The sequence below is a fragment of the Ciconia boyciana genome, chromosome 1, assembly GCF_034638445.1.
Source record: "Ciconia boyciana chromosome 1, ASM3463844v1, whole genome shotgun sequence".
NCBI lineage: Eukaryota > Metazoa > Chordata > Aves > Ciconiiformes > Ciconiidae > Ciconia > Ciconia boyciana.
Window position 1 is genome coordinate 45,661,538 of NC_132934.1, and position 15,415 is coordinate 45,676,952.

Sequence of the window (15,415 nt, forward strand, 5' to 3'; positions counted from 1 at the left end):
TCTGCTCACTTGTCCCTAAATATGTTTCTTTTTGTTCTTTCTGTTTAATTTTTAAATATTTCTCTTATTTCAAATCATCTGTCTCTTCCCACTTCTCCCTTACCCTATAATTATGCCTTATGGTGTAATTATGCCTTTTATTATGTAAAATACAAGATAGGGGATAATGGAATAAGAAGCCAGTTGATGCTAATAATTTGATATTGTTGGGTCTCTAAGATGTGTAATACAAAGGACAGACATATCTAGATCAAAAATAATTTTTTTACATACATATAATAATTTGATATAACAAAGATCAGATAACAAATAAGTGATGGATGACAAGCTCTTCTAAAGTTTTTTTGTGCTTGTTTTATTTACCTAGATTAAAATGCATCAGCAATGTAATCAGAAAAAGAAAAAAGTTGCAAAATTCATTGTATCACTACCCAGGTAACCTTTAATAGGCTTACTACATATGAATGAAAAAGTAACAGTGCAATTCAAAGGTCAGATGAAATTCAAACTCTACAGAAGGATCATATTCCCACTTCTATCTTTTTGCAAACATAAACTAATTCATACTGCAGCAGTATTAGAATGTAAATGTAACACTGGAGGGAGAGTTTCTCTTAATGAATTTCTTTTAATGGTCTGTCATCATGGCTCCTCAAATAAAGAAGATAAGTATGCTTATTTGAGATACGCAGTTTAGAGTTCTCATAGTATAGATTTTTTTCCCTGGCATTTCCTTTGGGGAACTGAAATCAAGTTTAATCCTTGCCTTAGTATTATATTCAATCATTATTCTATAAAGCATTTATGCATTTCCAACCCAATGACTTCCTTGAGGCACTGAGGAAATTCAAAACATAATCTTTGGTGTAAGCTTTTTCCTCTGATCCGTCACTTGCAATATCGGTATGCTTTCCAATTATTTCCAACTCCAATCTGCTGTAAGCATGAAACAAGCGCTTAAGTAATACTGACCTTTAAAATAATTCCTTTTCTTTCTTGGGGCATGTTTGTTTCTTCTTAGCAGACAACTATTAGCAAGTAAATAAACCAGAACTATTGGCTGAGGAAACAATTACAATAAAATTTCTTTCTCACCACTCAAAATGTAATATATTTGTATGTATATATAATTACAGTAAAAGGGCTATATTAGAAGAGTGCAAGAGTGTTATTTAGGTGCCAGTACCAGGATTATGGTTGTCTACATAAGTGCCTCATGCACACAAGCCATCATTCACAGTTTTGTCTATTGGAACTCAGGATACCTTCTGAGGGGGCACCTCTGGCACACTTTCACCCTCCCTCAGTCTCTAGACCTGAGACATCTTTCCTATAAAACCTGATACATTTCCATTAAAAGTTTTCTTTCTGATGATCTGCTTTTTCCGTTGGGAGAGCTGTGTCATTGAAAATTTCCTTCTCCACTCTTACGTCTCATCTGTCTCAGTTCGTGTCCCTCCCCCACAGCCACCAGCCCCCGTTCCCACGGGTGTCTTGGATCCTCCACCTGCTTCCAGACTCCATGCTTACTGATTCATCATTATTTCCCCCTTTCCAGTCCTTGGCTGCCCTTTTCAATCTAATCGTTATTTCATTCTAGTCCAGCATTTTTCCCCTTTGCATGGGAGAGCTTCCTTCTCTGCCTCCACTTGGTTCCAGCAAAGGTGCCACAGCAGCAAGAGAGAGAAAGGCCTCCAGTTTCACCAAAAGCAAGACAGACCAGGAGACCCTAACACCAAAAGTACGTTTCAGCATCAATCAACAATAACTGTTAGCAGTACTGAAGTCCTAGCTCTAATATGATTATGTAATCCGTCAAATGTCTTTGTTTTAGAGTCTACAGTGATCTTAATTTTAATTCTATGAGTAGCTCTAAACACTAAGCATAGGAGCAAAGCTTGAGTGGGGTTTTCTGAACATCTGTGGGAGTTATGTTGTCCTCAAAACTCACATGGTATTCTCAAACTCTACGCTAGTGCTGTTGTTACAGCTAGCAACCACAACACTAGCAGCTACTGCCATTTTAAATGACAGAAGTTTTGCATTATGGGATTTAAATTGAAGGAACACTGTTTTAACCCACTAAAGCAACAGATTTTTCTTGTTATCTGTCACACATACAATTCCTTCTACCATCTTCTGAGGAATTTAGATGCATTTACGTAGATTATAGCTACATTTTTAGAAACCATTTCTAAATGGTTTTAGAAACCGATTCCATTTTAAATCAAAATTTCCTGGCAGCATATTCACCTCAGCTATACCTATGCTGGGGAAAAGATACTCTTTCCAGTCCGGATGTGCCTGGGGCACATCCCCATGTAAATCAGAGTGGTTTATATCTGCAACCATTGTTGCTGGAGAGAGCAACACCCCGGTAGGCAGGGCAGGTGGGAACAGCAATGGGCTCTGATCACAGCCATGAGCAGCAAACAAGAACCACAGGGTGGACGCAATGACCCATCAAACACCTGAAGTGCAATTTCAACATAACCCTTGTGTTTATAGACTTCACAACAGAAATGCACAATTTGCCACTCCGTGAAGGTTTAGGACCAGGACGGCAGCGCTGAACTGTTGAACATCAATATTAAAAGTAAGTAGCATGAACATGACTAATACTGATGCTCTGTGAACTAATTGTTTACTGTCATTTTGTGGCTGTTCTTTTACACTTTCATTATGCAGCTTAGGCATATGTTTTAATAAAAATAAAGATTTCCACATAGGTGTAAAAAAAAGCTTTTTTAAACTTTGGCTAAACACAGATTAGATTATGACTGTTCATCCTTAATATGCATATTTAACTTCAGCTTTAAAATGCGTTAGAAGATTCAATCAAAACCTTTGTTATCATCATTTGTAAAAAAAATAGCATGTCCATGTGTTTATGTAAGCTTAAGCTTTCATAATTATTAAGATTTTGAGTAATCCCATTTTGAGACTATGAATGATCTGTTTAGCATAATTCAAACAATTTCAACCTACTGGACACTGATTCTAAAAGTGCATTTTGTACATATAAGCATACTATAATATTATCATGAAAAACCATCTGATTTCCTTATAAAGTGATATTCTTTGCCATCAGGTATTTCAATATAATAGGAAGGAAGAAAAAACTGTAAGTTGCTGCTATTGTCAATGAAAACCCCATGAAAATAAGGAATTTCAAGTTTTCATTACTTAGTTTAATTGAAGGATTCCTTGAGATCTGAACATAAAAATAAACTGAATCTGAGCTGATTTTTTTTTCACAGGTCCTGGTCCTAACTCTTCAGGACCAGGACACTCATGTTTCTATCTTAAAACCCTCCTCACTCACTTACCCAGAGTAGAACCTAACAGTACAACTTTCCAAATCTGTAGTGCAGAAAAAGTGCAGAACAGACACATGTGAACCTGTTTTCAGACACACTGGGAGTGACATGGCCTGCTATTTGGGGAGATAATATTTTAGGACATCGAAAAGTATTGTAAATGTTGAATAATGTTCTTTTCACAATAATCAACTATTTAAACTGCCAGGAGTCAGTCAACACCTTTAGTAGCTATAAAAATTTACATGTAACCAAAGCAAGAAAGAGTAGTGTTACTGGTTGCAGTAAAGTGAGTCTGTAATTTGATGCACTCATCAAGTTACAAGTAATCGGAGTTAATTCTTTTTTACTAAAATTAGAGCTGAAGATGTTTAGTCAGATACTTCCATTTACTTGAAATATCAGCATATAAACACACAGTATTTAAAACAAACAAACAAGATTAGGACTAAGAAACTGCTAGATATCTCAAGTAATCTAAATCCTAGTCTCAGATGACAGTCAGTGAGCATTTTATCAGAGACTTTCACTGATCATAGTGAGTGGCAATTATCCATGCCTTGAATAGATTAAAAATCACTTTACATTGTAATGCTAACAAAATCACAGTACTTGACAGCCATGTGGCAAAGACAGATAAATAAAAAATTAAAAGGATTTTCTAAATCCATTTAGGCTTACGTTTGCCAAGAAGCACACTAGTCATCTTTCGAGGACAGTTTCTCCTAATGTTTCATTGGTCAGGGGACAGTTTTGACCTTTGCTGGCTCTGTGTTTGGGGGTTTTTTTTGTAAGGACCAGTAAGAATGCTGTGATGTAAACTTCGGTTTGATTCATGATGGTGTCAAAGTGAATACAGCTCCTTGAAACTGAATAAAACTGAGATGACATTATTAGAAGGGGCTGATGACTGAGCCTACTAATGGCTGCAGCAAAGAATCAAGCTCTCTTTCCAGCCCTCTTAACTCAGCATAAAAAGTGTTCAGTAAAGTGTGAGCAGTAACATTTCGACCAGAGTAGGAGGGTACAGCAAAGGGATGGATGACGTTCTTTTATTCTTGCAGAGGAATTTGCCAATTGGCCTTTGCCAAATGAGTTACTTCTCAGTCTTTAACAGCTGGTGGCTCTTCTGTATGTGTTTTCCAAGACAAATGCAAATTCCAGAAGACCAGTAACTGAAAGTATCTAGGAGCATCACTGTTACCTAGAAAATTTTTTCCTATGTATTAAATCTCTGTCATGGAGTGATTTCCTCCCATCTATTTTCTGGTGATAGGACTAAGATTTTTATCAGTAATAATACAGAGGCAAAATGTTACCAAACCAGTGAAAATCTGCTCTTCTCTCCAAAGGACAACTTTATATCCACAGATTTCCTTTTAAAGTCAGGCAAAGCATAGTTCTTTCCAAATCTAGATCTTCCTTCTGCGGCTTGAAAGCCTCCTTACTTAAGATGTGTCTCAGAAGCAGGGGGGGGAACCAAAAAAACCAAACCAAAACAAAAAAACAAAAAAGAGAAAACCAGTGGGGAAGTCTAGAAAAAAACCGAAAATGCTAGGTAAGTGCTTCTGTTTTTTTCAGCTCCTTTCTTGAAAGCACATGGAAGCTGGTTTGAGATGTGACATGAGCTGAAGAGGGCCTCTGGTGATGAACTTTCCTTCATTTGCTCTTGCAGATGGTGGCTCACAGAGGAGTCTGAAAGCTGGACATTTTCATCTCAGTTACTGGATGGACGTGGGCAGTGCTCAGCCCTGTCTGTAGATGTGGGTGTGCGAGGCATGCTCAGAGCATAGCTACACGAGTGTACAGGGCGCAGGTGCCCAGGTGCTGGCAATGGCGGGGCTGCAGGGGCCGCTGTGAGGAGAGGCCGGGGCTGGCCCATGCCGGACTCAGCCAGTTCCAGCCGGCTCCAACCAACCCCCCGCCAGGGCACGGCTGAGCCCCTCAGACAAGACGGCAGCGCCCCTGGGAAAGTGTATTTAAGAAAGGGTAAAAAAATGCCACACAGGCAGAGGAGGAGGGAAAGAAAAAGGGAGTGAGAAACCACAGTGTGGACACCGAGGTCAGAGAAGGAAGAGGAGGAGGAGGTGGTCCAGGCACTGGAGCAGATATCCACACTGCAGGAAAAGGAGCAGATATCCACACTGCAGCCCATGGAGGACCCCATGCCACAGCAGAGGAAAGTATGAGGAAGAAGGAGCAGCGGAGAGGAGCTGTTATGGAGTGACCCCAGCCCCCATTCCCCATCCCCCTGCACCACTCGGGTGGGGGGGATGGAGGAGCTGGGCATGAAGGGGTGAAGCTGAGCCTGGGAAAAAGTGTGGGGGTGTGGGGGAGGTGTTATTTTAATTTTTTGTCTTTGTTTCTCACCATCCAAATCTATTTTAATTGGCAATAAATTAAACTAATTTTCCCCAAGTCGAGTCTGTTTTGCCCATGTGGTAACCAGTATGTGATCTCCCCATCTTTATCTCAGCCTAAGAGCCTTCCCATTCTATTTTCTCCCCCTGTCCTGTTGAAGAGGGGGAGTGAGGAAGCAGCCGGGCAGGTGTCTGGCTGCTGGCCCAGGTCAGCCCACAACAACAATTAATTAAACCTCTCAGTGGGCTACAGAGAGAGGAATGCCTAGTTTAAGGGTCCTGGGTGTTTCACTCCAGTGGATCTGCTCAGTAAAGCTGTCCAGTAACATCTAGTTTCTGTGAACCCAGGCAAGATTTTTTTTCATATAACACTCTACATCATGATATTGATGTACTGATTTTGAAGTTGTTTCCTCTCCCAGGATGCAACAGGTAAGCATCTGTAAATTGGCATGCTGTAGTTGAAAACAGAGCTAACTATATAGTACTGCATCCATTCCCAGTGCATATATGAAAATTAAAATTAAAAGGGTATGGAACAACTTAGATATCATCGCAGCATTGTTCCTTGCAAATCCCTTGCTAACGCTGCTATAACTCCTCATTCCCAATTTCCATTTTGCAATTTTCAGTCTCTTGAATGAGTGGAATCAATGCATTGGGCCTGTGTCAGTCCAAATGCCATGGAAAAGCGTTGGAGTGCTTGCAAAGCTACGCTGGGACACCGACGCTGTGCACGTAACAGCATTACTATGAGTGTGCAGCCACATTCTTGAGGACCAGGACACCACGCTGTTGCTAAGACATACATTTGCCAGCGATACATCTCCCCAGTTGCAGCGCATTGCCGCTATCTCTTTCTACCTTAGGATTTAACACACTTGGCACAGCTGGCCAGGCAGCAGATCTGCCAGTTAATTGCCTGTCACGAGGTCTGGAGCAGAGGCAGAAGGGCTGAGCTGCACAGTAAGATTTGCTGGCCCTGTGGCAGGGAAACGGAAGATGAGGGCCAAAAGATCAGTATCATGCTCAAAATGTAGGGGTGTACAGTCACTGGCAGTGAGAATAAACTGAAATTGCTTTTCTGTTGGCAAGTTTATTTGTTAATGAAGTAACTCCTGAAGACTTTGAACTATGGAGTTTGGGTAAAAGTGTGGAAAGAAAGGTAAAAGAAAGGAAACCTCCCGACAATTTTTTTTCCTTCCATGGACAAAAATAAGACATCTATGTGCCAAGAGGGTCTGACACTTGAGAGTGTCAGGTGATCACATAAAATGGGTTTGTAGCTTCAAGAGGTAGATCACTATTTGGTAAATCCCTGAATCCTATGAAGGCTGAAAAAGAGCTGAAGGAGTTGAGCTGAAAGCTCAGGGAGCTTTCATAGCAACCTGAGAAAGGCTGGAGGTTTGTAATTATGTTTAGGCTTCTGACTTTTTGTTCCTATGTGTAGTAGTTCTGGATTATTTTTTCCTCTCAATCTCAGAAATGTTCCCAGGATAGAAAAAATATGATTTCTGTTTCAGTTTACCTGAGAATAAAGGCATTTGGCTTAAATTTAAGGAAAAAACCATGCTCTGCTTATTCACATGAACAAACTTGTGAAAGCAAGCAGGATTTAATCTTTGACAGGAAAAAAAAAGTATCCAGAAAGCATAGGAAGTACAGTTTCATTCTGATTTGGGAGAAAAATAAACACACTTATATTTTAAGGTATCTGTATATTAGGAAAGCTTTCTCTCTCTCTCCTCCCTTTACTGTAACCCTTCCAAAACACCTTATGAAAGAGTGTAAAGAATTAAGATTGCTGACGAATGAAAAGCAGCAGTTTTATAAGATGCTGCATAACAGCCGAATTTGATAAAATATAAGCAAATTGCTGTTCTCCTACAGAAATACTGTAGAAAATGTCTCTATATATGTTCTATATCTTGTCTAAAGCTATAAGATATAAAAAATATTGATGTTAAAAATTTACACACATTATGCTATGCAATGAATAAAAACATCTACCCAAACAAAACAGCCTGAATCACATATGCTTGAATTTAAAAAACCCTGCATTTTCAAAGTAATTACTCTAAAACTTGTGACTAGGTCTATGAAGAATTACTGAAGGTATGTATCCCTTCAGACAGAACAAATGTGACTTTTCCATGGAATAGTAGTGGAATAGCTGATGGTGCAATAACAAAATGCATTGGTTTTGCACTTGATTAAAATTGAATAATTGGTTTTGTTTGCAGTTATATGCAGTGAAGTATGTTTTCATTTATTATATAGAGAAAGTTTGTTTTAAAAACCCACAGACTTAAGTTCCGCTGTTTCAAATGAAGAAAACCCAGCATGTTTAATACCTGCCACCATTTTCTTTTGTATTTTGCTGTTTACATTTTTACTGTGGACCTTAAAAAGCTGTAAAAAAAAGGAGTATTGATACTGCCCTTTTGCAGAAGCTCAAGGTCATGCAACCACTGCAACTGGATCTGCATACAAAGCGTCCTGTCTTTGTTCTGACCATTAGCTTGCACTGTTTCCAGCCATCGAATAATGGCATTGAGATATCAAAGTATGATAGACTGTTCTGTCTAAATGACTCTATATCCCTCAGTAATATCCATCCAGGCATATTAGAACACATGTATACTTTAAGAGTACATCTACAGAAATTACTTCTTATCAAGAAACAGTGTTTTCCAAATATACAGCAATTGTAGTGGTTGCTTAAAGGCTAATCTATAAAAATAATACATATATATATAGATACAGTCAAGATTTGAGATATCTTGCATGAAAGACACCAAACCTAGCAGTTAAGTGCCTCTTATTATCCCACTAAACAATACGTAAGAGAAGGGAATGAACTGCAATAGCATATTACTATTGTATATAATATCAATTTCTTCACTCAGCTTCTGTCGTGTAAACAATTTATAATAATGAGAAATAGAAAACAGAAAGTTTATGTGGGAATAAAGGCAAATCGAGGCCTCTAATGAAGACTGTGGAGGTGTAAACTTCACAAAGCAACAGTATGCAAATTAGATTTTTTCATTTGTGGGAAACTGCCAACAAAATTGTACCTTGAAAATCATCATAATATCTGAGTTCTCAATTTTGAATATATTGCAGTTTCTTCTTGAGTTTTGGTTAAATTGCAAGCTTTGCAGTGTATTTCTATTAAGCAAAATTATATACTATACACGCTTTATACTTAAAAACCTGCTTACATTTGTTATTAATAACATTAAGAGATGTTACTCAGGCTTAATAAAGCCTTTTTTAATATTTTAGCATATATGTCTCATGAACAATCTATTCCATGTTTTCTGTACAGTTTTAGCATCTCAAACTCTGCTTCTAGATGACTACTTCTAGAAATATATTTTAGGTCTGAGATTAAGAGCCAGAAAAGCCAAATCAAATGTATTGTGCCTTTTTTTGACTAAATAACTGAGGTTTATAATTAATGATAACTGTATAATTAATGCCATGTAATTAAAATGATGAACCAGTGCAATATATACTGACTGAAAATTTTATGCTTCTGCGAGTATCCTCCACAGCTACCCCTTTTACAAAAGGCAGAAATACAAAGTTGTGCAATTCACAGTAATTACAAGAAACTGGAAAACATTTCAGAATAATGTAGCCCAATAATTGAAAAGTTACCATGCATTCAGTTTCAGCTGTAGGTTTGACAGCCTTAATGCCAGTTATTAAAACTATGGTTTACACAGGTAATTGCAGGTTTGAAATTCAATGGAATAAAAAATATGATTTAATTAATTTTCTTTCTCATTTATTACACAGTGCATTAAGTTGTCCTTTAGCAATTTTTTTCTAATTAGCATAAGAACAATCCGTCATAATATAAAAGTGTACTTGTGAAAAAGTCTAAGGAGCCGGGTTTTCTTCAGTAACAAATAGCTACATAAACAGTTTCCAGTCATCAGGAAACTAGAGGATTTAGGAATGAATAAAACACTTTGCAATTATTCATCAAGTTTTGGATGACTCTTTTCAGTTACAGCATTTCTCTAAACTGAAGCTGGATCTGCTTTTGCAATTGTTAGTGCCCCAGGAAGATCTCGTGCCAAGAGAAGCACTTGTACAGCAGAACTGCCTTCCCTTCCTACCCTCCCCACAAGATGCTGGGGGAAAGGGTGAGTGCAGATTTCCACTCTTCGCTCTTGCTGAAGGCTTTGTGCATTTGGATGACATGCAGATGTTGGTAGGGATTATATTCTATCTCTGAAAAGGATTCTTTTGTATCTAACAGGACTTTCAACCATTATTAATTATAAATTCAAAAATCTGGTAAAACTGAAAAGAAATTTGAGGAATTCAAGTATAAAAAATCATCTTCATAAGATAAACTTTCATTGAGAATTATTTGGAAGTCTGAAACAGAACAAATACTGTATCTCCTTGTTAAGAGTCTTCAGAGTTAAGAATTTCGTTGTTTGCACCTATTTATAAAGTGAGAATCTGAAATTAGGCCTCGTGACCACTTCACAATGACTTTGGATATAAGTAAATAATAATGGCAAGAGCTTGTTTCACACCCTTTGTGACTGAACTGTGTTATTTTTTTTCCCCGGGAGGAAATAAACAGTAGTTTTAAACATGAAAGTTTTTATTTTTAGTGCATTTACACTAAAAGTGAAATCTAGAATGGGGACTAACTTTTTTATTAAAGACTATTTAAGAATTCTTTTTAGTTCATGGAGAGATTTCAGAAGGAAATATTAAAGCCTAGTCTTTTAACTGAATTGCAAGATTTTTCACTGTTATCTACACAGGAATTACATTTTTTTCCAAGTTTCAGCTCTGAGAATGGTCTTTAATGTCTAGGCTAAACTATTTGCCTAACCTACTGCTTAAGTTAAGAGAAAAAGACCCCTCAGTGACAATCCATCCAATCCACCTTAAGAGGGGATGATTCTTCAAATGGTATACCTTGTTTTCTTCATTGAAAGCAGCTGCATCATAGCTTAATAGAACACCAGGCTTTTAGGAGGCTACAGTTTGGTGAGCCAACCTTATATTACTATCTTCCATGATACTATTTGCAGACTGAAATACTAAAATTGTCTTGGAGAAGTTAAAGTCATGTTGAAAATCTGGAAGAGATTGCAGATTAATCATACATTATGGATTGAGGAAGCTTTTTTCCTCTGCATAGAAGCAAGTCTGAAACTGGAATCGAACAATACAAATCATAGCCAAGAATTTCTAATATTGGTCCATTCAAGGAATGTATTCAGAAATCCATAATGACTCAGATAGTCAGATGCAGTATCTTCTAAGAATGCAGTGTAAAAAATTTCTCTATGTTCCCTGATGAGTACAAGCTTTCCAGAAAAAGGATTGTTTTAAGATGTTTAATTTTTTTCCCAGATAGGGAGGATGAATTATCTTCTTGCCGATATTAAATCACAGTATTTTTTCTCTATATTGTATTTTATGTATTTCTCTATATTTATATTATATTATGTATTTCTCATAAATATGTATTTCTCTATATTTTAACTATATTGTGCTTGTACTTTGATTATTTGTTATATCTTAAAATTACTTAAGGTAATGGAAATGTTTATTCAGAATTCCTTCTGCCAGTTCCCCTATAAACATGATAATCTTCAGCTGAAAAATAATTATTAAACACATTACATGATAAAAAATAGCTTCTATATAATGCAGAGCCACAGTCTTTTCTCAGTGGTACATCCCAAATTCTCATTAATGTTTCCCCATTAATGTATAAGAGTTCAATTTTGGCCCAATGAATTGCCATTATCTGAATAGTTTTAGTAAAAAAAGATAAATGACGTATTATACTACAAGTGAATAATTTGCTTCTTTTGTTAACAAAATAGATTTCTTCTCCTGCCTTTCATAAGAAATAGTAACTCCTCCCTTCTTCTATTTTAAGTCATGGGATATATTTGTTTAAGCAAGAAAAATGAAATTACCTTCCTTCCAAATTTAGTATTACATGTCTTTATATCAAAATCCAATTTAGAACAAGGTTAAGTAGAATAAATATAGCCTCTCATTGCTGTCCTCATTTGGCTATTGCTGTTCTACTGATTTCAACTGACAGGAGCATTGAGCTGGGTGAGAAGCAAGGTAAATGCAGAAGGAACTGTGAATATACATCATTGTCTTTATTTAGCTGTACCATCAAACCATATAGAAAAAAATGACAGTAATTCAGTAATTTTGATAGGCTGAGACCGCACTTGTAGTACAATATTCATTGACCCTGAAATATATAATGTAAAGTAACCTCGAGATGCACAAGCTTCTGTGGGCAACAAAATATCAAATTCACATAAGGAGGCTTTGCATTTAAATTACGCAAAAATCCAAGATATTTTGAACATACATTAGGGCAGGATATGGTCCTTTGAATGTTATTCTCAATGCTCGTACCAGCAGCAACCGTCATCTGAAAAAGGGGGCAACAGAGATTCTGCTGAATGGAACAGAATTTTGTACAGTGCTACAGTATATTTAAATTACACCATGCTAACAAGATGAATGTTATTATCATTCAAGCAAGCTGATCTAAGAGAACAAAAATGTGGCTCAACTGAAATTCACACAAAAAAATTGAAAGTATTGTTACATCTCCTTGCTCATGAGGTGCTGAGAACAACCAAATAGTAAGTCACTTCGGTGTTCTGTACTGCATTCATAGAAGTGAACTCTGAAGCACTTTCAAACAGTCAGATAACGATGGAGAAATAATCATAGCTCCATGGCTAACTTTAATCTGAGGTCTCTACATAAAGCAAGAGGTTTACCTGTTTGTGAGGTTTGAAGAAAGTAGGATCTTCTCCCCCAGATTGAAATATCTTATGGAAAGACATCAAAAGAAGTAAACCTATTAAATTATTAGGTCAAATTTACCTATTGAATTGTTCATTTTTTCATGCTATCTCAGACTTCTCTGTTGCACCAATCATAAGAGTGGAAAAAAGGTAGGAAAAAAGCTATGTGCAGTTAAAAATCTGAAGTCCCTTCAGCTATCTGAAGAATATATTTTAGCACTGAATGCTATTTTTCCTCCTTTTTCCTGACTTTTCCATTTATTTTTGCAGAGCCCAACATATAACATGCTTCTTTAGAAAGACCCTGACTAGTAGGCAATCTGACCAGATGACATTTCTTCAGATCTCAACATTTACTTCAGAGGAAATTAACAGCAGAAGTTTTCAAAAAGTTCTAGAAGTACTTTTTAAACCTCTGGTTCAATCTATTCTGACTGCTGTTTAAAAAAAAAAAACAGTTCTAGACTAAACCTCTAAATTTCTTTCAATTGTTGTGAGCATATGTAACAATACATACAATGTTCATGCTAATTAGAGTTGAGCTTCATCGTGTCTCAAAGTAAATATTGACCTAAACTTTATTTCTGTGACTATTTACCAACTCAATTCAGTAAACCTGGTATTCAGAACTGGCAAAAAGACAGTATTTTTGGATTCAAGTTAATAGCACAATTTAACATTTGGAAAATACAACATACTGCAAGATGTGTTTTCTAATAACTTTACTATTATAATTTATGAGGAAGTTAAGCCTGACTGTATATTATGACTTACTTTTGCAGTAAACAAAAATGTGCACATTATCAATATATTTAATAACAGCCACAGGCATCATGTATCCATGTTCATCTATCTACAAACCACATATTGCCAATGAACATCACATTGTGATTTGTAACAGTTTTAAAATATTTGAAATAGTTTTAAACTTTCAATGTCTTAAAGGAGAATTATGCTATTAGTGGTAACAAAAAGAGTAAATCTTGAATTTTAAGCAAAACTCTCCATGTATGCTGGCAAGTTCTTAACTTGCTTGTGTCAGATTTCCCTTCTTTAGATTCACACCCTTAAATATTTGAAAACATTTTTATAATGCTTGTTTATTGTTTTTTTAAAGCAGATTTCACTTCATACAAAGCAGCTACTTTTGAAAGAACATTTCCATGCAAAGCAACTTCATGGTCAATTCATGTATCATGTTTAGATGGATCTTTACCACCACTGCTGCTCCAGAATTTTATAAGGAAAACACAGCCCACATTATGTCAGCATGACACTGTTTTAAATAAACAATATCTCAGCACAAGAAAACATACACATTATAAACTTTATCCATTCGTTATTTCAGTCTCACACATCTTTATTTAACAATGGTTTAATGCTTATTAAATTTAATCTCAACGTTTATACATATACAACTACTAAAAAAGGGTTGAAACAAATGCACCTGGATTAATGTGTAAATAGTTACACATTTTTGCACACTTTTTAATTTACATACATCTCATATATGATGTTTTCTGATAATTTTGCATTTTTGTGTGAAAAGGTAGATCTACTGTATACTTTTGACTGCTGCATCTGAGCTCTGTTAACTAAATAATCTTTGCTGTCCATCACTGTTAACACCAATAATCTCTGAGTAACTTTAGCCTAATTTTTCAAATTATCTTGTAAACAGTTTCCCCCCTCTTTCCTCTTGTAAAACTGTGATTAAAGTTTATTGATGAAAGGTATAAAACAACCAGTGTTCAATTCTAGCAGCTGATAGGTTTAAGGTCCAGTATTTTGACTCTTCAGGCCTACTACGGGAAACTTTACATAACTGGAATGAGTGATCCCTGAAGTTTCAATGCCGTAAGGCTATTTCCTTATAGCTATGGTAATTTCCTATCCAACTGGACTCGTAGTACCTAAAATGTCAAGTGTAAGAGAAGAGAAATGAAAGAAAAATATTCAATAAAAAGTATAAAATTTGTGCATTAATTCTGAAATTGTTTGTCTTCAAACTATGCATGTTAAGGCAAATACATCATATTGTCATGAAGATTTTACTGGCAATCATTTGAGATACAAAATCCATGAATGAGTTATGCAGTGTAAGTAATGCAGCAATTCCAATCTCATGCACGTTGATAAAATATTTATTCCATTCAGGAATGCATCTAATATTATAGCATCTACTTAGTACTTTGTACCCTAGTAACTATAACCTATTAGAATTAATATTCATGAAACTTTCTCTTACAGTTTGGTCTTCCTCCTTGAGAAAATGCGTAAGCATTAAAATTTATCAGAGGAGAAAATAGGGTCAACAGGGAGACAAAATTCTGAAAATGAAGCTCTAGAACATGCATATATTCTTGCTTGGGATGAGCACTTCAGCTACTATTTGCTGTGAACCACGTGCACAGGGACAGATTCTCAAGCTGTATCCTAAATGATGGACCCAGAAATGTTTCCAGGCTCCTTCTCCTCTCTCTTTTGGGTTTCCACATAGAAAAGCCTTGTGTGAGGCTGCAGCACATCTAAAAACGTTTTCAGAAAACGCATCACCTATGAAAAGTCCTCTAGGTACATACACAGCCAATCTATACCTCCTGGAGTTTCCAAGACTGTATCAGACAATAATCACGAATAACAGCCCACATATGCACCAAACTGGCCTGCATTTCACAACTAGATGGAAATAATGACAAAGGATATATAAGACAATTTCAAGCTTCTGTGGAAGCACTAAAATTAAAGTTTTAGCTAATTCTGTAAATTAACCTACGAGAAATAGCTGAAAATTCATGAAGTCTAACATTGATATTCCTGAGCTTACACCATGCAGCAACTGCATTTTTTTAACTGGTTAGTTACATTGGGCTTTCAAGTAATCTTGCTGTTCAGG

General features: G+C 36.3%; 1 protein-coding gene across 5 annotated transcripts in view; it reads right to left on the bottom strand.

Annotated features, from left to right (window-relative positions):
- The window catches only part of PPFIA2 (PTPRF interacting protein alpha 2), a 357,296-nt gene that overhangs the window by 158,132 nt on the left and 183,749 nt on the right, over positions 1-15,415 (bottom strand). For 3 of the 5 annotated variants that reach the window (XR_012042987.1, XM_072864428.1, XM_072864420.1), the window contains exon 3: positions 12,072-12,134. The exons of the other annotated variants lie outside the window; for them this stretch is intronic. Coding sequence is in view for 2 of the 3 variants with exons in the window: in XM_072864428.1 (XP_072720529.1) it covers positions 12,072-12,134 (63 nt within the window). In the remaining variant the exon portion in view is untranslated. The remainder of the gene's footprint in view (positions 1-12,071; positions 12,135-15,415) is intronic. 5 annotated transcript variants of the gene reach the window in all.